The 20609-nt window shown below is 52.6% G+C and overlaps 5 protein-coding genes across 5 annotated transcripts; 2 read left to right on the top strand and 3 right to left on the bottom strand.

Moving 5' to 3' along the window:
• Positions 1-295: 295 nt before the first annotated feature.
• On the bottom strand, positions 296-5863 carry VE01_05782 (uncharacterized protein). Its single transcript, XM_018275242.2, has 7 exons — positions 3838-5863; positions 3671-3780; positions 2110-3624; positions 1911-2036; positions 1663-1862; positions 1240-1606; positions 296-1094 (listed from the first exon to the last, which is right to left on the bottom strand). Exons 1-7 carry the CDS (start codon positions 4411-4413, stop codon positions 782-784), a joined length of 3207 nt encoding a protein of 1068 aa, XP_018129963.1. The 5' UTR covers positions 4414-5863; the 3' UTR covers positions 296-781.
• Positions 5864-9641: 3778 nt separating this feature from the next.
• VE01_05781 (uncharacterized protein) lies at positions 9642-12039 on the bottom strand. The gene is made up of 2 exons (XM_018275241.2): positions 11824-12039; positions 9642-11769 (listed from the first exon to the last, which is right to left on the bottom strand). Exons 1-2 carry the CDS (start codon positions 11948-11950, stop codon positions 11342-11344), a joined length of 555 nt encoding a protein of 184 aa, XP_018129961.1. The 5' UTR covers positions 11951-12039; the 3' UTR covers positions 9642-11341.
• Positions 12040-12176: 137 nt separating this feature from the next.
• On the top strand, positions 12177-14031 carry VE01_05780 (uncharacterized protein). The gene is made up of 3 exons (XM_018275240.2): positions 12177-12441; positions 12489-12593; positions 12644-14031. Exons 1-3 carry the CDS (start codon positions 12209-12211, stop codon positions 13674-13676), a joined length of 1371 nt encoding a protein of 456 aa, XP_018130000.1. The 5' UTR covers positions 12177-12208; the 3' UTR covers positions 13677-14031.
• Positions 14032-14407: 376 nt separating this feature from the next.
• On the bottom strand, positions 14408-15260 carry VE01_05779 (uncharacterized protein; the record flags this gene model as incomplete). Its single annotated transcript, XM_018275239.2, has 1 exon — positions 14408-15260. The coding sequence occupies exon 1, from the start codon at positions 14834-14836 to the stop codon at positions 14408-14410; it is 429 nt and encodes a 142-aa protein (XP_018130064.1). The 5' UTR covers positions 14837-15260.
• Positions 15261-15909: 649 nt separating this feature from the next.
• VE01_05778 (uncharacterized protein) lies at positions 15910-20510 on the top strand. Its single transcript, XM_018275238.2, has 5 exons — positions 15910-16535; positions 16586-16853; positions 16908-16967; positions 17022-17357; positions 17405-20510. The coding sequence occupies exons 1-5, from the start codon at positions 16399-16401 to the stop codon at positions 20246-20248; spliced, it is 3645 nt and encodes a 1214-aa protein (XP_018130063.1). The 5' UTR covers positions 15910-16398; the 3' UTR covers positions 20249-20510.
• The last annotated feature ends 99 nt before the right edge of the window (positions 20511-20609 follow it).

Below are 20609 nucleotides of genomic sequence, written 5' to 3'. Positions count from 1 at the left end.
TGCCTCGCGGCGTGCCATCTCCCACGCGTGTTTGTTTCCTTCACCTCACCAATATACTACCCCCTTACAGTCAAACAAACAAAAGAGAGCTAATTCGCAAATCGCAAATCGCATGCCGCCCAAACGCAAAAAGCAAAAGCCAAACAAGGCTAAATTCGCAAAAATACGCATAAAATGGTAAGGTATTTCAAAAAGCCAGCCCCCCCCACCCAATCCTCCATCCCCCCAACCCCTTGTTGTTCCTTGTGCCCCCTCCATTTCCATGGTATCCCCCCACCCCCCAATCCATCCACCTCCCCCACCATGCGCGAAAATAAAATCAAATGCCGCCAAAAAAAAACATTATGTCAAGTAGCCGCCCTGTCCACGCCCCTATCCGTCCGCCCCGCTCACCCGTTCACCCCGTTCACCTATCCACATCCTCGGTTTTGGTGTTTGGTTATGTGTTCAGGTGTGGGTATGTACGTGAGTAAGTATATGCGTAAGTGTATATGTACGATGCGCGCTGCCTGTCCGTTGCAGCCGCGCCAGAGAAGGTGATGTGTTGTGTTGTCACCGTGCTATATGTGTTGAAATTAGATGAGGTAAAATGTATGATCCGTATGCGCGCGTTCTGTTGTGCGCGGTACCGGGATGGGTATATGTAGATATATCCGTACATATACACCGTAATGAGCCAAGGTGTCGAATGTGTCGGAGGTTCCAAGCATGTCCGATATTTGCCGGGCTGACACAATCCGTTCGTTGCCGCAACCAAGGTTAGCAGCCACGCCGCGGCCCCTTAAGCCCTATTATGCGACCCCACATCTGGGCCGTTTGATCCAAAACTGCTTCCCGCTCCACCCGATCCTCCCCTTGACCCCACTCGTGATCCTCTCCTCGACATCGCTGCAACTTCCTCCCCCAACCCCGACGCATCAGTCGCATAGTCTAGGATTCGAATGTCGTCCGCAAGAGCACTACTTGGGTGCGCCACCGACACGAGGAATTGGCGTACCCGTTTGGTTAGCTCTATTAGATCGCGCTTGGGAACGTAAGGGCGCAACCGGGGGTCCCTGTAGGCGGCGTGAAGGACGATGGCATGTCCCCATTGGCTATTGTGGTGTATTAGCTTTTGTAATGCACCAGGGAGGTGCGCTCTGTAAGATCCAACGTCCGCAAAGACACGTAGAGAATAATTGGGCAGCAAATAGGCAATCAGGACGGAAGAAACGGGACTAAAGAAAAGTAGGAACCTACGCATGTGACGTCCCCCAAACATTAGTAACCACAAGCCTTCCACCCTGGATGCCCCAAAACGCCTGCGCCGAGTGGAACATGGCGCGAATACACTGCTGCGCAAACTCCATGATCGGCGCTGAGATCACCATATTTTGATTACCGTCATATCGGCTATTAAGTACCATGCGCAAGAAATGACGGGTCGTGATAACCTCCGCACCGTACATCTTAGCACGCAGCCGCGCCTCGAGGATGTCCGAGGATGGAGGGTCGTCCCCGCCCCACACGAGGTTGGGGTTGGTGTCCATCACTTTCTTAAGCTCATCGAGCATCGCGTTGATGTAAGGGAACTTTGGGAGCTTGTTCACTTCTGCAAGCTGGTACTCTGTGAAAAGGGGTCACGTTAGTCGCCTAATTGCTTCTGGGGAGACCGGAACGTACCATTCTCCTTCCCTGGACCATACAGATCCCGGTGTATAATATTAAGTTTCTTCCGGTATACGAGCTGCATGGAATAGCACCATGATGCCTTCGCGGATATCTCGTTGTTACGTTCCGCCATGGCCAGGTTCGGCCACGGCATTATAGACTCAAGCGAGAGGATAGCCGATTGTGGTACGTCTAGCTCGGCGACGATGTCACTGCCACAAAGTCAGTTGGGTTCGCAGCTAAGACACGGGGATACACACCTCTCTAGCTGGAGGCAAGTCCAGAACGTAAACAGGGTACGGTTATCTTCCGGAAGCCACTTGATCTGAGGTCGCCGAACTGCATCGCCCATATCCTCTAGCATCTGCTTATAACGTGGAAGATGTCTATTTCGGGTTAGTATACCGTACAGCACGAGACAAGACGAGTTCCCGTGTCAGAAGAGGAAGGGAAACTCACGGTTTCAACATAATGGTCAGCGCATATCCAGCCTCCTTCAAACACGCGTGGCTCTGCAGCACACGGCTAAGTTGGCTATGGTACAAGCCGGCAAGCAAGCAGGCATGAACGAATGGCAGTCCTGTGCCGCCTTGGTGGTTTCCTAGGATTTCCGTGGCAGCGGCAAAATACGGCAAGCCAGGTACAATATCGAGGTTACGCGTACCAGGTGGGTATCGGGCACTGGGTATGTCGCTTGAGCTGCGATGATGTGCCCGGTCCTGCATAATCGGCGACGGCAGCGTCGACGAGTGCGATGACAACTGTGGCGACTGGTGCATTATCGGGGGCGAGACATGATTCGCAGGCGAGTTCATTGTCGAGCTATCGTTGTTTGGGACGACATCGGGAATCTTGCTCTGGTGCTCGCATACCTTGCCCAAAGCTAGGATCAAGAGCACGATGGCCTCGCTGATTGTCTGCTGGCGCCACCCGTGGCCGAGCTGTGGTGCAAAAGTATGATCGGAGCCTGACACCGTTGGCGACCGTTTCCGCTTGGAACCGGTGGTATCAGTATTGCCGGCAAACGACGCGAAGTTGTACCCTGCTCCATCTTTCTCTGGCGCCCCAACACTCTGCACATTCTGCAGGAATTTGGTAATCATCCCGTCGAGGGACTTCTGGGTTATGATTGGATGCATGACATTTAAATAATTCATGTAGCTCGCCGCTAGGCGCCGCACCGTTTTTTCATCTAGGATCGGAGGCCCTGTTGTATCAACCGCGGCCGCTCTAGCATCGCTCTCGGCGCGGAACAGGTAGGAGTCTGCCACGGGGCTTTGTGCGCCTTGGCTCCAAATTTGCTCAACTGTTGGTGAATGTGCCGGATCAGAATAGGTATCGCTGCTCGACCTCGGAGGTTCGAGGCCGTAGTCTGGCATAGAGTCCTTGTCGTATCCTACTGACCGTTCAAAACCCTCACCACGTCCGTACAGACTCAAAACTCCGCGACTAATCTCGCGCCGTAGTGGGTTAAGGCCTCTGTTTTTGTCTTTCTTCATCGGTTCCTTCACCATGGCCCCCACTGCGTCCCACAGGAGGACGAGGGCAGCACCAGTGGTGTGGCCCTCGGGTATCGCAGGTTCGCCAGGTGGCACATTCGCCACGGCGTGGTTCTCGCTCCCATCATCCGAATCCGCCTGGTCATCCCCAAGCCCATCATCTTCGGGGTGGGTGAAACCGACGCCATTTGTTTCCGACTTGTGCCTTTTTGTGGGTCGTTCCAATTCATATAGGTCATCGGCGTCGTCTTCTTTTTTTATCTGGCGCGTCTTTTCGTCGTAAGCGTCCAGAAGAACAGACAAGCCAGGATTAGCTGGGCAAAGGCCCCTTTCAATGACCCTTTGCCGATCATGCAGTCTCGTAACCTCACGTCTAAGCTGCCTAACCTCACGTACGACACTCGCGCGCGAATCTTGGACCTCCTTGATCAGCTCGCCCATACGAGTTATTATATCCGACTGTGCCCTATCAGCCCTGGTGGCGTCAGCATTATCACTTCACAAATCTCTTCTGCACTTACGGTTTCTGGGCAGGCTCAGGAAATTTGCAGTCGATGCCTTTGTCTTTACATCCCTGGCACGGCTTGGGATCGGTACATTTCGCCTTCGCAGCGCGGCAAGCGTCGCAAGCCTATACACAGGTAAGTTTCCACCCACGATGTGGGCTCATGGGGTTATGCTTCCTTACCATTGTAGTTCGTGGCGTTCGCTTCTTCTGTGAGCTCGCGACCCCCGTATACTCGAATGGAACCCCCGATGCCCCCTCTCCTCCATTCTGCTCGTACATGCCATTTCCTTCGTAGGCAATCTGCCCTGGCCGAGGCGTATGCATCGGTGACTGTTGCGGTTGCGATTGCGGGATGTAATGCTGGGGGCCCTGTGACGGGGCCGGCGGCTGATCGTATGGTCTCATATGTTGGACGCGCAAGTCGCCCGGGGGGATATTGGCGTGGCCCTCGTTGCGGCGTCCCTCCGAGTGTGGCCTCGAGTTGGGTAACGGGGGTGGCTCGTTGGGATCTGGCTTGATGGCTGGATCTCGCGGCCCTAGCGTTCCGTAGGAATCGTAGGGATGGGCTTGTGAGTGTCGGCGCGTATTGTCCGGCTCGTAGTGTTGCCGGGGGCCTGATAGTCGACGTTGTGGTTGCGGAAGCGTTGCCTGAGGGTACGGGTGTCCTCCGGGATGTCTATGAATATGGGACTCGTTCGCAGACCAAGGGCTCGGATCAGCCCGTATGCGTTTCGCGTCGGGGGGTCCAGTATCCATGTCGACTTATAAGTATGGGCGATGCGCTGGGCATTAAGACGCAGAGATTCCACTCTGAGGGGCTATGGCAAAAAATGACACCAGCGAGCGTCTAATCCCATGCACTCGTCCGGGTATGTGCGACCAGAACCGACGGTCAGGAGGCGGTGTGTGTGTGTCTGTGTATCGACGGTCTGAGATGGGGCTTTCGGGTTGCAAAGTTCACAGCGCGGATGCGGTAGCACAGGATTTCGACGAGGGCAGGGCACCATCTGCGTCAGAGTCCAACTTGGAGGGCTGTCTTCCCAAGGGAATTCGACAGAGACACGACAGCTCGAGAGATTCTGCGGGTGAGGGGATCAAATGTATAGGAGCATGGCCGTGGTTGTGGCCAGTAGTAGTTCGAGGAGTGGCGAGCAGCAGTTCATGGAGCAGCGTCGTACACGGGCAGGAAGTGTTTGCTCCTTTTGAGCGAGTCGATGTGCAGTGTATAGCTGGTGATGGTGTTGTGGTGGGTGTGGCGGGTAGGTGGGTGGGTGGATGTTTGCCGGGCTGGGCTCTCCCGACTGTGGGAGTAAGATCGATCGGGACCTAAACCGCAGGACGAGCTAGCGCGCACTCTGAGCTAAGGTAACTGACTAGATATGACCCTTGAACAACCCTTGGATACTCTCGGAAGTACAGTACGTCCCCGTTGTTCTGTTTTCGGAGTCTGCTGGCGCAGGTGCGACCCTCCCTGGCGCAAACGGGGGTCGTGGAGCGGGTAGGAGATCTGCAGGACTGAATGACGAGATGTTGACAGTGAGGTGGGTGGGGGAGAGGGGGGAGGTGCGGCTGTTTGTGTCGAAGCTTGGGATCCGGGTTGGTGGTTCGTTGCAGGTGTACGAAACGGTGCAGCGGCAGGGAGATGGCAGGCTTTCAGAGGCGGAATGAGGGGTTGTGCGGAGGGACGCGCAAGGGGCCGGTCTGTTCTGCAGTGTCGGGCCCAGCTGTTCAGGGAAGCTCAGTGTCTGAGGGGGCGAACGAGTGAAGCAAAGAGAAGGGCAAGAGGACGAGGGAGAAATGTTTCGGGCGGGAGTCTGGAAGGTATTGTTGCAGGAAGCACGGAACTAAGAGGAGGGAAGTAAGTGGCTTGCCGACAGCGACGGGTTGGGAGAGTACTGTGCTGGTACCAAGAGGCAAAAGAGAGGTGAGCGACGGCGTTTCCTCTTTTCGTCCAATAGTACACACAGCGCAAGGGAGTTTTAAGCTGCGCGATGAGCGATGTGCGATGTGAGGCGGGACTCGAGAATCGGTTGGAGAAAGCTAAGAAAGTTCGCACTGTACTGTAATGGGGTAGTAGTGGGTAATGCAGGGAGGGATTAGATCCATGCAACCGAGAGGAGGAGAGCTCCAGAATAGAAGCGAGCAAGCAAGCAAACAGCCATGGATTAGGGAGGAAGGACAAAAAAGTGTGTACAAAGGATGTACTATAGTATGTTACTATAGTATGTGTTCGAGTATTCGAGTCCTCGATCATGAGTAGTACAGTACATGTTATAAAACTGCGCCGTCGAGTGCAGTACGACATGCATACCGGAAGGATAGACGCATAAAATACAGCAGGTAGCCACGACTATTGGACGGTTCCTCCCTCTCTCCCACCGCCTCTCCCTTCTTCTGTCTACCAGTCTCCTGCTTTGAATCTGTGGCTTGAATGGCGGTACTAGTACAATCGGCTTCTCTCCACCGCTTTTCTCTTGCCGTGTTTGTGGTGCTTGTTGTCGTCGTACGGGAATATCTGTTGTGATTCCTGCAGTATCAATACAGTCTGAGCTGGGTGTTGACTGCGTTGTCTTCGGATCGGTCAGCTCAGTCAGTACAGTCAGTACAGTAGAGAGTGCATCCTGTACTCTTCCTGTACCGCAAATCACCCGCCGCAAAACATGCCCCAAAATCTATCCAAGCACCCGTCCAATCCCACCCGCCAACCTGGGGTTCAGGGGTTAGCAAACCCCGTCCGGGATCCAGGGAATCATAATCACCACCACTCTTTTGAGTACACCACCGTACCAAAGTATACCCCTAAATCGGCTGAGGGCTGCCCAATCACACCCACAGCAACCCAAAAAGTGACGGTGGACTGACAGTGGGGTTTTCAGTGGACTGGCAATAATGGACTGTGGCACTAGACTTGACAGGTAGCAGCTGGGAAACGGAGCTCTCGCTTTCAAGTTAGCTCGCCGCGTCTGTCCCCGCTGTGGAGTGCCGGCGGGCTGCTCTTCCACTATTTTGTATCGCGCTGGCCATGAGAAGAAATGGCTCTGGCCGTACCGCCGTCCGTACCGCACGATAGTGTGTCTTCGCCGAAAACTTGAATAGCGGGATTACCCACATCGCCACGGTGAAGGGTGTTGAAGCCCATCCATCCATCTCATCTCATCTCTCAGTCACCCCCCTCCCCTAACTGACTCGAATTCGAGACACACTCGGAAACTCGAGACAGCTGCACCCTCCCTTCCGGATCACATACCTGCACAGCACACATCCTGCACTGCGCGGCACCACACACCCATACCACGCGCGCCCTGCGCACCTTTTGCCGGCTCGGTCGATCATCGCACCAGGCTTATAGCACCTACGGCGCCGGAAACCCCTCGTACGGTAACCCACCACCGCCTCTGTCCCAGCGCGCGCATCCTTATCTCCCCCTCGCTTTTTCCCCCATCCGACACATCCCACACACGGGATCATACGTTGAGTTGCATTTTCCCTCCCCATTTTATCGCCAAGACCCTGCTCGGACCCGGTCACCGAGCGCAGCCCCACCCCACTGGGCCCGAAGACCTGGGAGAAGGAAGGCATGATGATGATGGCGTGTTGGAAAGACTGTGCTCACCAATTACCAATCTGTTATTCAAATGAGTACACGGACCATTCCTTGACCAAATCGCGGTACAATACTGTAGTAACCCCAGGTATACTCAGTTATCAAGATCACAGATCCGAGAACCAGCCTCGTGATCGTGGGGTAATTGCGATGTTGCACCAGGCCCTTCGTTCCTTCCTCGCCTTTCCTGGTTTGATGCCTCGTTCCTTCCTCACCCCCCCAAGGCAGGATGTCACATAAGCCGGCATCCCTTTCCAAGCACACCCATATCCTCTGTACCCCTCCGCCCTTAAGCCACATACCATATCACACCCAACCAACCCAATCCATTGCTTTGGAAAAGGAAAAATCTCCGCTGCGGCCCAATCAATTTGTGCCTCCATACACCTACCCGCTTCCATGCCAATCCACACCCTCCCACCCACCACCATCACCATCCACCAAGGAATTTGCCTTCCGACAGGCCCCTGCGACTCTTGAGGACGTGGTCGTGATGTTGGGTTGGCCATTCTTGCACGGCACTGCACTGTATAGTACGTACATAAAAAGTACTATACAGTACATATCGTGTATATGTACCACATCGAGCACTGGGAAGCCGGGCGTAAGTACTCATAACGTATTGTATAATTTCCACACCGTCCCCCCCGCCCAGCCTCAAACTCCACACCATGCCGCATAACCAGCAACACTCGCATCACCCACCGAGCATCGTCATCGATGCCAACTCGCACGGCCGTCCTGAGCGCATAAGGCACATCACACCCATCCCACACCCATCCCACACCATCCCATCCTCGCAAGCTATTCCCACCACGACCCCTCCCTCCGTGGAGGCGCGTCGGGGGGCGCTCATGCAATAACCCAATCCACGCCCCTGTTCATTCCCTCCAAACGTGGGTAGCGACGAGTTCGAGAAGAACAGGACACACAACAGACAGTGCGCTTGCAGACCCCCACGCGCTAAGGGGGGGTTGGTAAATTAGCGACGGACTACTGTATCCTACTGTAGCATGGACCACCCGCACAGTGGTCGTCTTCGCTGTAGCGTCCAGGAAGAGAATTCCAGCTAGAGCACCAGAAGCAAGAAGAAAACTTGCTCATCCCCATGCGAACGCAGCAACCGCCAAAACGGGCCGAGAAGCATGAAGCCGCGTCCACAACGTCCCAAACGAGACGGCGCCCTACAAGTGCCTAGAGTAGAATGCTTTGGCTTCGTAAGCTACGTACAGGACTACTGTACCTTTCCTCCTCCCTGCATCACACCTCGCTTCCGAGCGCAGGACGGCCGGGACATCCCGTCCCAGCACCGGGCAAGCGGGTCCAGGGAGACGCTCGCTGTGGCCATAGCTGACTGGGGGTTGGGCCAGGGACGCGGGCGTGGGATTCGGGGTGGCGAAAGAGGGTTGCGAGGGTTTGTTTCGTGTGAGCGAGGGCCCCTGGACCACTGCCAGAGACCTGGTTTTGGCGTTGAGAGAGAGCACCACCACAGGCAGCACAGTACAGTACTGCTCGGATAAGTTTGCGGCTGAGCCGTGGTGGTAATGAGTGTAATGAGTACTAGACTTTGCGGGGAGGTGGATAAGATGACAGCCCGGCGCCACTACCACCGCCGCTGTCAGCCTGTCAGTCAGTCCGCCATTTCTCAGTCCATCGGTCCGTTTCAATCATTACGTCCCTACTACCATCTTGAAACCATATTGCTCCCGGCTTCAGCTCGTCCAGGAACAGGACGGCTGCATCTCTTCCCTTCTTGCCTCTCATGCAGCCGCAGGTCTCACCTTCCGCGTGCGAACCCGGTTCCCGGGCCCTCCAGAAGGCCACATATTGCATAGTCGCCTTCCTTTAGTAGACTTCTTTCGCCACCTCAACGTCGTATTCCGGCGAGGTCGGGCGCGGCGAAAGCGTGGAGGCTGCCGCGTACATACGTATTGTAGATCGCTCGGTTGGGTAAGTTGCCTACCTGAGACAATTGTCTTCTCGCTCAGGGCGTGGAAGAAGAGTGAATGCGGGGAAGTTTCGGTGATATATCGCCTCGTTGCGTATAATGTCTGAGATGTTCCTGGCCAGATGTTGTTTTGAGGTCATGTAGGGCTAGCAATGGGTTCAGCCAGCCACTGTGGATAGGTGTCTTGGGTATTTGGAATAGAATATGCGGGAGAAGGTGAGTTTGGGTAGGCTTGCGAGCTTTCTGCGGGGCTATTGTGCCGTGCAGGAAGAAAGACATGGGGAAATGCTAGATCTGGGAAATGTGAGACTTTTGAGATGCATTGTGGATTTACCGTTTGGTGATGTTTGGGATGTTCTAAGCGGCTGTCTAGCGAATGATTTACAGTGCGCACATGCTGTGTTACAGTGCATGGGCTTATTTATTTTTACTCTGCCTCTTTTATTTTTTATATGGATATTATATATATTATAAATTTACACAATTACATATTAAAAATTACAGCCAGTTCCCGAATGCCGTAGAATTCATTTACTCCTTTGTAGGTAATGCGCATTTTCAGATATGAGGGAATATCCCATATTGTGTTCCTCCTGTCCTGTCCACTCAGCGCCTACAGCGCATCACGAAACAACCTCGAACCCCCCAGTCATATCCCAAAACTGGCACTCTCCTCATGCACGCCATGACTCGCGGGACACTCCCGCCCCGCCGGCGCCCTAGATCTCCGAAGATGAACGATGCATGCATGCTCGGTGACTAAATCTCATAGATCCCATGCATGCCTTCATCCATCTGCTAAAAGCTCTCCGTTGCAGTAGCTCTCAGCACCAACGCTTGTATAGTTCGCATTAACACCGTACGGGATCGCATCGGCCATCGGCATCGACCTCACATCGCACCTGCATCGCAGGAGATCATGGATGGCCCTAATCTTGATCTTACGCCATCCCGGCCAAAGGAAAAACAACTTTTGGCGTTCGCATCCCCCCCACTCCCGGCATCCGGAAGCTGCTCCCCAGCCGCGGCGGCAGCACGGGCGCCACCCCCTTTTATCCACCTCCGGCGTCGCACGCTCCACTATCATATTTTGAGGGCTGTCTCATCCCAGCTTCCCACCCCACCATGATATCGATGTCTGTCTCATCCCAGCTTTCACTCCACTCCCTCCCGCACGTCAGCGCTTTCGACAGCGCTACAAACTGTACTGTCCCGCCAATATCCACTTCACTCCCGTATGCAAACCATCGAATTCTTCAGCGCTACAGCCCCATCCTTCCCATTTCCCAATCCTTCCCTATCCGTGCTCCCTGTGCCCCTCCCTATCAGATCCCCCACTACCTACCCCGCCCTCCCGCATAACCACCCAACTATTGACACCGTACCTATATGAGCTCCTCCCACGTCGGGGCGGGATCTCAATCCGGTGCGAGTCAGTACCAGGGAGCAGTGGAGATCTGGCGCGGGCCGTTCACTGGAATGGGGGCAGATACGGCAGTTGGGAGGGGTTTGCAGATACAAGTTTCTGGGATTGGAGTCGGAGGTTACTCCGTTGTAGAGTAAGGTGCGTGCAGGCGATGCATGACGGGAAAGGAACCGCTCGCCTGGAGAGATTGAGGGGGGAGGGGTAGAGAGACATTGTTGCATTGGAGAGTGTGTTGTCTCGGTGAGACATTCAGGGCGATCCATCGCGCACACAAGCCTGTTTTTTTCTCTTGGTGTGCGAGAAACCACCAACGCATTGGCTAAGGTCTCTCGGCCACCTCATCTAATCTCACCTCACTTGGCCTATCGGTAGACATGGCATCGCCATGATATGACATGTCCTCTGCAACGCACGTGTTGCCGCGGTCGGAGATCGTGGTAGCACAAGGACGTTGCCCATCGAGGTCTCGGGCGCACGTGTGTGAAGGATTTTTATGTCCCCGCCTCCTCCCACGAGTCAGCTCACCGGTCCAGGCCCGTGACTCTCGCTGTTGGTGTTTCACGCGGCTGAGGTGGAGTCTGGACTTCTCCTGTCGCGGTGTGGGGAGCCGCGTCATGCTCGTCTGCGCTTCGGCAGTCCATATATATTGAATGGAAATCCCCGCATCAGCACCATGCTTGTCGGCAATGTAGCAATTCCACTCTCATCATCCGTCGAGCTCTCTCTCGACTTTCCTCCTCTTCCCTTCCCGGCCAACACCCCGCGACTGACTTCTTGCCCTCCCAACCCCTTCCTCCTCCACCTCTCCCTCAGTAAACACCAAGTCTCCCCCGTCCCCAAGCTGCTCCCGGCATAACTCCTCCATTAGTACCCCCAGGGCCAAAAGCGCCGTCTCATCGAGACTCCTATAATCGGCACCTGCCTCTCGCTCCGCGGCATAAAAGTCCGCAGCATATACATGTAATGCCTTCAACAGATCCGAGTCGGGTAGATGCCCCGCGGCATCATCAGATGCAAAATATGTATCCGTCTCTACGTGTCGGTCCGGGGCGGCGGCACGTTGGAAGAGGACTGTTTCGGGGGCGATGGCGTGCGGAGTCGGGGTGCGGGTGAGGCCGTGTTGCGTGCTGCGGCCTGGGTGGCTTATTAGCTGGGTCATATATATATGAAGACGGAAGGGTTACAGACCGGCAATGGCATCGTAGAGGGTTGCTTGACGGCGCGGGATAGCGGGGGTTTGTGGTTGGGTAGTGCTTTGTGGAGAGTCGGCGGGGGGTGCGAGGAAGGCGCTCTGGGTTCGTGATTTTGAGGCCATTATAGGCCGAGATGCAACCGTGACGCCTGTGAGGGTCAATGGAACTTAAAAATCCATCTCGAGATGCGACTTTGAGAAATTGTCTACAGTGATGTTGAGTGATGTTGTTTTGAGCGACGTGATGGACAAATGTGTAACTGACATTTTCAGCCTTGTGGGTCCGTGCATTAACTACCGTGCAAGGCTACCATAACAGCGTCATGGCTCCAACGACGTCAACGACGCCCACATCAACGCGTTTCGTGGGTAGGGGAATGCATGAATCGGCTCTTTTTTGAACGCGAGAGCGCCTCTATCGGTCAAGGCTCTTTTGCGAGAGCTGTCGCCAGTCGAGCGCTGCATTCGCTGCAGCTCTGGCCACATGTGAAGTTTGATGGCGGGGATGCCGCGCCGGCTCCAATAGAAGGCGAAAGGACGGCTGGAAAGGAGAGTGCGTGGGCATGTCAGGCCGGAGTGAATAGTCTGGCTGTGGATAGGTTTGAGCATAAATTGTGAGTTTAGAGAATATGCTGATGTGACAATGCGCTGATGCCTGTAGGATGCTGACTGGCGGGGCGGACTCCACGATCAAGCTATGGGACTTGGAGCAGATTACGCCCCAGAAGAAAGATCAGACACTGAAAACCATAGGCGAAGTAAAGAGGTGAATTGTCCTGATTCCGCATTGTATATCATAATCTAACACCATCCCAGAGGCCCCTCAACCCACCAATTCGGCATAACTCACGTATCCTTCTACCCATTCGAACCCACCGCCTTCCTCTCCTCCTCCTATGATCACACCCTCAAGATCTACTCCACCGCCACCCTCCAACCCTCCGCCTCTTTCACCCTCGACTCCATAATCTACACCCACGCCCTCTCCCCAATTGCCTCCCATCTCCTGGTAGCATGCTGCACGCAGCACCCCCTCGTGCGGCTCGTCGACCTCCACTCCGGCGCCTCAACACACAGCCTCGCAGGACACACCGGCGCCGTCCTCGCCGCCTCCTGGTCCCCAACAAATGAGCATATCCTCGCTACCGGCGGCACAGACGGCACCCTACGCATCTGGGACGTGCGGAAAGCATCGGGTACGCTCCGGCTCCTAGACCTCGAAGACTCGATTGGACTCGGCGATGGGCTCGACCGGCCCAGTCGTGCGGCGGCGAAGGCGCACGGCGCTGCTGTGAATGGCATCGAGTGGACGGATGATGGGCAGTACATCGTCAGCGCGGGCCATGACGCCGCGGTTCGTGTGTGGGACGCAAGTTCCGGGGCGAATACGCTGGCGCATTTTGGGCCGACGCTAAGAAATTCAAAATTGGAGACAAAGCCGCTGCTGCTAAGCCCGGTGGAACATACCAGGCCGAAGGGGGGCCTACTAGTGTATCCAAATGAGGGGGAAGTGGTTATGTTTGAGCTGCATGAGGGGAGGGCGGTCAATAGGCTGCGCTTGCCTGGGCCGAGTGTGGCGGTTGTGAGAGCGCGGACCGGGACGGGGGAGAGAAGTGTGGGGAGGCGAGTGACTAGTTTGGCGTGGAGGGGGGTGGGGGAGGGTTTTGTGAGTGGTGGAAGTGACGGGGTTGTGAGGGTTTGGGGGCCGGGCGTGGGTGAGGAGATGGTGGACGAAGTTGTGGAGGGCGATAGGGATAGGAGAGAGGAAGTCGGGCGAGAAAAGAGAAAGAGGGAGGTGTTGGATGATGTTTTTAAAGACTTGACGAGGACGAAGATTACGTTTGGGTAGGTATGATGTGGTATGTGCAGGAAGTTCTGGTGGGCATGTTTGGCTCCCTCTTAATATAATTGTTCTCTATATTTCTAAGGATAGACGTTAAGGTGGGAATGCGTCGGTCTCTTATGGGCCTCAATTACATCCTACGGCCATCCTCAACCCTTTGAGAGTCTAGCTTGCAGTCTCAAGTTTGCTGACAGCAACAGAAAGAACCACTGCGGTTGCTGTACTAACCTTGGGCGGTTTGCTGTTGTACAATAGAATATTCCATCGTCGCTTATTATACGGTTTCGTTCAAGGGTTGATAAAATGGTGTGGTCAAAATAGTTTCTGCGAACGAGAATATAAAAATTGCGTTAATTACGAGGATATGCAATAATTAAAAGCCCAGCTTCTATCCCAAACATTAATCGTGATTATTCGCCAAAGCCGAGTTATGTCTACCCCTATACATAATATTAGCTTCTTTATTACTACTTTATCGTCTTTTGTTACCAATCACGCGTATATATGGACAGCTCATATTCTCAATGATTAAGGTATTGAATAGTAGTAAAGGCAATCACCCATAGTTGTATTATAACTGAGAGACAGTGACTTTGAATAAAATCCTTGGTCTACGAAGATAGTCTGCAAAAATTATAATCATCCACGTCGCCACAAGGCCGCTCAACTCCGTGATCTGACTTCCGCCATTTCAACACTCGTGTGAATGGTATCGATTGCACCCAGATCGCCTCAGTCTACCAACGGCAGACAGTCTTTCCCGTAGGCCAAAAAATTTGCGTCGTTTTCGCCAACCCACAGTTAGCGATCTTCCCACGACTAAGAATGAAGCATTTCGTGCCACCCTTATCACGGAAACCACGCCCCCTGGTGGAGTCGACACAGATCAACTGCTTTTGTCCGCAGGAAACGAAATTGGCGCATCCTCCATCGCTGGCCTTTACCGAGATGCATTGCCCGCAATCGTTGACGCGGATAGTGTACGTGTAGGTCTGGTTCTGCCAGACTTCCTCCATGAAGTCGAAGGAAACATTGTATTCAGGACAAGCGCCGTGGGTACAGTCACTTCCGACGGATACTTCGCCCATATCAAAGCCTTCACTGATATCCCTGTCGAAGACACTAGTCGACACAATGCTAGTCACACTCGGTGTTTGAAGTCTCATCGATAGGTGTGAAGCCCTAGCAGCTCCGGAATGCAGAGTAGTGAGCTGATATCTACTCTGAAGACATATAAAATTCGGTGGTCTTTCTCATAACTTATATACTACTCCGCTGGCCCCAAAAAATGAAGGATCCAGCTGTCCTACACACCTGCAAAACGTGAGGTCCCCATTGCTTGGAATATATGTCCCAGAACCTTCTCAATCTGGCAAGATGTAACCGTAAGAATGTAACCCGCGATCACAAGAGCCATGGACTCCATCGTCAGTTGCCACATTGGGACTTGCGTCTCTGGGCGGCGGGGTCTCGTGTTTGCTCCTAGAGGAGCCGCATCCTTGCTGACATGTCAAGTGCTTCTCCTAATTCAAGGTATCATTTGTGAAAATAGGATGTACTGCCCCATGTCCCCCGAGGTCGCTTTCAGACGGCGACGAGGGATTCTTACTTTGGTAGTGTGCAAAGACAATAAGCCTACGACTGAATCTGTAATCAAATACGCCATAAAATATGCAATGATCGGAATTCACAGTCAACCCTCCAGCTCTCCGTGATTTGCGCGTCCAAACGTCGTGCCGTTCTCCCACCATACCTGAGGGAAGCAGGATTCGAGCAGAAGCAGGTAGCTTACCGTGAGACAGCAGGATGCATTTTTACGGACATCAAGTGGTTAAATGTGAGAACGACGAGTGGATTGCTTACCATGTTAGGGCAAACCATGATCCGCAGCAGGATTGATGATATCGAGGCGCCCTGGCCGTCAGTAGTATCCGACCTCACCCAACCTTTTCGTTGCATCAACTGAGCAGACACATCTCGAGCTTCCAGTGTGCCCACTCCCTATCTGACAGCCTTCCACTGCCATATTCAGCCGGAAGGGGTGGCCATGGGACCTCTACGAGTAATACAGCCTGACTTTAGGGGGTGTGTGCTATGAGTCGGTTATCGTATCCTCTAGCCCCAAGATCCTCCCAATCGCTATCCACTACTTCATTGGGGTTTCATAATGAATAAACCCGAGTCGAAATGCAGAATTCCATGTCTTTTTGGCGATGCTCCTTTTATCATCCTCCATGGTTGTTGAGATGCTGAGAGCGCTGAAATGGAGTTGGGAGATTGTAGTTCAAGTCAGGTGTGGGACAAAATTACCCGTGACATCACGTGCGGTAGCTATTCTACCAGGTCAGACTTTACCGGCAATGATTATGGAAAACACAAAGGCACCCTTGAACCTATCCTTATGCTAATGTCCACGGAGTTTCATATACTCATATGCAGCTTGTCAAGGGATGATACAACATAACCACGTGGGCAGCTGTATATAGAACACTCCGCAGCCTTGGAGAATAGTATAGCACAATACCATGCATCCCAAATATGGCCCCCAATTGCCAGCCACGATCGTTATTATTGGCTGCCTTCCTTCCGCGTGAAGACCGCAGGAGCGAAGACCTCGCGTCGAGGCTTCGTTATGCCAACGCATCACGTTACGAAGAGAGACTTCAATATCCAAACGCATGTTCTTGGGGAGCATTTACGGTGACTGAAGAAGCACGAAGGCGACGCTATGCAACGCGGTAACGACGTTGTGGGGGACGCCGTTGGAAATGAAGACAATAGCACCTCAGCTGGGAGCGGCGTACCACCAGCTAAAGCTGAACCTTTGATCGATATTTTGCACGAAGATGTTAACGCAGCCGTTGAGTACGTATTTACCATAACAAAGCCTTAGACAGTAGAACTAACCATCTCAGCATCGTAGCCGTGCATGGACTCGGTGCGAATCCAGATTATGCCTGGGTTTGGCTACCAAAAAACAATCCTCGGGGCAACCCAAGCTACCCTGACACGCCATTGAATTGGTTGAGGGATTTGTTGCCCTCCAAACTGCTGTCCTCCAGACTGCCTTGTCGAGTTATGACCTTCAACTACGACTCTAAGTGGTTTTTAAAAGCCCCTCAGCAACGGCTCTCCAACATTTCCGACAACCTGTTGAATAGTCTCCGAAACAACCGCGAGAAGGTAGGTTTTTGTTTCTTTTACTATCAGCAACAAATGATTAACAATCCACCAAAGGCTATTGACCGACCATTGATCTTTATTGGTCACAGCTTTGGCGGTAACTTAATTGAGCAGGTCTGTGGCTTTCTGAATCCTGACCTTCTTTCAGTTATGCTAAATTATTGGCAGGCCATCATCTCTGCTAGATTGCATCCAGAGTATAAGCATATTGTTGGGTCTACCGTCGGGGTGATATTTCTGGGCACGCCTCACCGGGGCAGCAAAGCTGCGAAATGGGGAGCATTAATCGCGTCAGTAGCAGGGACTTTTGTTAGCACCGAAGAAAGAATACTAGACGATCTACAAGAACAGTCAGGAACCTTGACAGATCGCCTGTATGAATTCTCCAGCTGGCTATTTTCAGAGTCAGTGCCTGTGGTGTGTTACTATGAAAAACTACGGACGGACTATTCTACCAGGGCAGGGCCTTTGAGATTCATTGTGAAGTCTATGTTCAAAGAAGTGGTTCGTATTCAGATGACCATTTCCACTACCTCAACTAACATTTCTAGGTTGTAAATGAGACTAGTGCCTGTATTGACGGCCATCAGAAGATATCTCTAAACACAGATCACTTCAAGATCAACAAATTCTACGGCCCAGACGATCCTTCTTTCCGGCAGGTCTACCCAGAGATAGTTCGAATGGCAGCAAATGCGGAAGAGATGCTTAGGCGGCGCCGAACCCCGAGGGCTATTCCAGTGGCTATTCCAGTGGCTATTACAGACGAGCAAATCACTACAACAAAACAGCTCCGGGAATTCCTGCAGGGAATGGGAGTGATGAATGCCCAAGATGTCCTGTCAGACATTAAGCACCAAAAGGGTGAAAGGGTAGGGAACACTTGCGAATGGATTCTCAGACGAAAGGAATTCTCCGCATGGGGAGCATCTGAAAATCCTCAGCTATTCTGCATCACTGGCTCTCCTGGAATTGGAAAGACGATGATGTCGACCTTTCTTGTTGATGAGCTGCAGAAAAAGGTTGAGAGGGCCCCTAGCAAAGCATTAGCCTACTTTTTCTGCGATGATAAAGATCAGGACCGGAAGACGCCAATAGCTATACTTCGAAGCCTTATTTGGCAGATCCTGCTCCAGAGAAATGAGCTATTCGACATTATTAAACCAGACTTTAATGCTCAGGGAAACACCATCGCCGGGAATTTCTCCACTCTCGCGAGAATTCTTAAGGGCATGCTTCAGGATGAACGGGCTGGCGAAGTGTTCATTCTGATTGACGCTCTCGACGAATGTGATGGATCCTTGCGCAAGGGATTGCTCTCCTGTATAAGAGAGCTCTTGCAGACGTCACTGACAACACAAACGGGGAAGTTTAAGTTCCTCGTTACATCACGGCCTGAGAATGATATTATGGAGGAGCTGCGTGGTGTGGGCACCCGTCTGTTAATGAACTCTACTAGCGTCAACTATGATCTGTCCATGTATATTGATTCTGAAGTTGATCGACTTGCTAAACGGAAGGGGTACACACCAGAGCTAAAACAAATGGTAGAGAACGCCCTGAAGAACGAAGCGGAAGGCACCTTTTTATGGGTATCACTCATGGTTGCTGACCTCGAGAAGGAACACAGGTATAACGTGAAAGACAAACTAAAACAGCTTCCTAAGGGGCTCAACGAAACATATACCCAAATTTTGATCAAAAATGTTTCTAACGAGGCACGCGAAGACGTCCAATTTCTTCTACTTAGTATGGTTGCTGCCCAGAGCCCACTCAAAAAGCACGAAATAGCAAGTGCCTTTGCCGTATGGAAAGATGGCAGAGTGCTGTCACGTCGGCATGGGGACGAATATACGGACATATGTTTGTCATGTAGTTCCATCATCTACCTGGGTGTTAAGGGTAACGATAACTATGCAACAATTAACTTCTGCCACCAATCCGTGAAAGATTTCCTATTGGACAATCACGATGGGTTACAGGACGCATGGTATCATACCTCCCGAGACCGCGCAAACCTCGTCCTTTTCCAGGTGTGTTGGAACTACCTGACTTCAAAAACTTTTAATGATCGCAACTGGTTTGCCTCTTATGAAAGTCGTCATGGGTTCAGATGTCTTATCGAAAAAAAGCATCAGGATTTGCACGAACACTTCCTAGAGTACCCATTGCTCCAATACGCAACGACAAAGTGGGAGGACCATGCAATAGCGAGTAGTCCTGCCTTATTTGATATGTTCAGGATTAGCTCTGGGAAGGAACCAGCTGCAAGCTATCCTAACGTGTTACGCCAATTGACAATCGAGGTGGCGGACGCGCCAATATTACGTGACGCTTGGTTGCTCCGCGCCGCCATCGAGGGACATGAAGGGGCTGTGGAATTATTACATGAACAAAAGGCCAACCTCAATATCCAGGACATGAATGGCAAGTCGCCATTGTCATGGGCTGCTGAGTGCGGGAAGGAGGCCACTGTCAGGCTGCTGCTTGACACAGGCAAGGTTGAGGCCGACTTAAGGGATGAGTACAGCCGGACACCACTGTCGTGGGCTGCTGAGAAGGGGCATGAGGCAGTTGCTAGGCTGTTACTTAGTATAGGCAAGGCTGAGGTTGACCTGAGAGATATGGCTGGCCGGCCTCCGCTATCGTGGGCTGCTAGAGGTGGACATGAAGCAGTTGCTAGGCTGCTACTTGATATAGGCAAGGCTAAGGCTGACTTAAGGGATATATCTGGCCGGTCTCCGCTATCGTGGGCTGCTAATAATGGACATGAGGATGTCACTAGGCTACTACTCAACACAGGCGATGTTGAAGCTGATTTAAGGGATAATTTACTTCGCCAATCACCTCTGTCGTTAGCTTCTAAGGGCGGGCATGAGGCTGTTACTAGTTTACTGCTTAACACGGGCAAGGTTGACGCTAACTTAAGGGACGAGAACGGCCGGTCACCGCTTTCGTGGGCTGCTGGAGGGGGGCATGTGGCTGTTACTAGGCTACTGCTTGAAACCGACAAAGTTGAGGCCGACTTAGTAGATTATGATGGCCGGTCGCCGTTATCATGGGCTGCTAGAGGGGGCCATGTGGCTGTCACTAGGCTACTGCTTGAAACCGACAAAGTTGAGGCCGACTTAGCAGATCATGATGGCCGGTCGCCGTTGTCATATGCTGCTAGGAACGGACATGCGGCTATTATTAAGTTACTACTCGACACAGGCGAGGTTGAGGCTGACAAAAAGGATAAGGAGGGCCTGTCACCGCTGTGGTGGGCTGTAGACCAGTCGTCAGAGAGGGGAGGTAAGGATTGGGGGCATACGGCGGTCGCTACATTGCTACTCTACACAGACAAGGTGGAGTATGTTGCAGGCGTTGAGGAGATGTTTCAAACATGGAGGTAGTTTGTCGCATTGTACAGCACACCCGTGGATTTTTGGTGGACTCGCAGAGTGGCTCTTAGGCCATGAGGCGTCGAAAGTGCATTGCGCCGTCGACTAAGCTCTCCTATTTTATGCAAGTTGTTGTAATTCAAGTTGATGTATATTGACCATACCATAGGCTAATAGGATGGTTGCCCTCATCGAAAATACCGGTTTTGGAGATAGAGCCTTGTCTATTTTAAATTTGAGGAATAGAACACTATGAAGTAAATATAATTGAGGGTATACCTTGCGGAAACCGAATCATGAGATGTGGGCTCCAACGTAGTGATACTCATATGCGGCCTCAAAATCTGACGAGGGTATCACACATATCAACCAT

Source organism: Pseudogymnoascus verrucosus, assembly GCF_001662655.1.
Source record: "Pseudogymnoascus verrucosus strain UAMH 10579 unplaced genomic scaffold scaffold_24, whole genome shotgun sequence".
NCBI classification, from domain to species: Eukaryota; Fungi; Ascomycota; class Leotiomycetes; order Thelebolales; family Thelebolaceae; genus Pseudogymnoascus; species Pseudogymnoascus verrucosus.
Note: the sequence above shows the minus strand (reverse complement) of the source record. Positions and strands in the feature narration are given on the sequence as shown.

Coding starts and splice junctions, on each gene's coding strand:
- VE01_05781 (XM_018275241.2), bottom strand. CDS start 11,950: ATGGCCTCAAAATCACGAACCCAGAGCGCCTTCCTCGCACCCCCCGCC. Junction 11,770..11,823: donor CCTCTACGATGCCATTGCCG/GTCTGTAACCCT, acceptor TAAGCCACCCAG/GCCGCAGCACGCAACACGGC.
- VE01_05782 (XM_018275242.2), bottom strand. CDS start 4,413: ATGGATACTGGACCCCCCGACGCGAAACGCATACGGGCTGATCCGAGC. Junction 3,625..3,670: donor CCTGAGCCTGCCCAGAAACC/GTAAGTGCAGAA, acceptor TGACGCCACCAG/GGCTGATAGGGCACAGTCGG. Junction 1,095..1,239: donor GTTTGGGGGACGTCACATGC/GTAGGTTCCTAC, acceptor ACACCACAATAG/CCAATGGGGACATGCCATCG.
- VE01_05778 (XM_018275238.2), top strand. CDS start 16,399: ATGCAACGCGGTAACGACGTTGTGGGGGACGCCGTTGGAAATGAAGAC. Junction 16,536..16,585: donor GATGTTAACGCAGCCGTTGA/GTACGTATTTAC, acceptor TAACCATCTCAG/CATCGTAGCCGTGCATGGAC. Junction 17,358..17,404: donor AGTCTATGTTCAAAGAAGTG/GTTCGTATTCAG, acceptor TAACATTTCTAG/GTTGTAAATGAGACTAGTGC.
- VE01_05780 (XM_018275240.2), top strand. CDS start 12,209: ATGAATCGGCTCTTTTTTGAACGCGAGAGCGCCTCTATCGGTCAAGGC. Junction 12,442..12,488: donor GATAGGTTTGAGCATAAATT/GTGAGTTTAGAG, acceptor TGATGCCTGTAG/GATGCTGACTGGCGGGGCGG. Junction 12,594..12,643: donor ACCATAGGCGAAGTAAAGAG/GTGAATTGTCCT, acceptor ACACCATCCCAG/AGGCCCCTCAACCCACCAAT.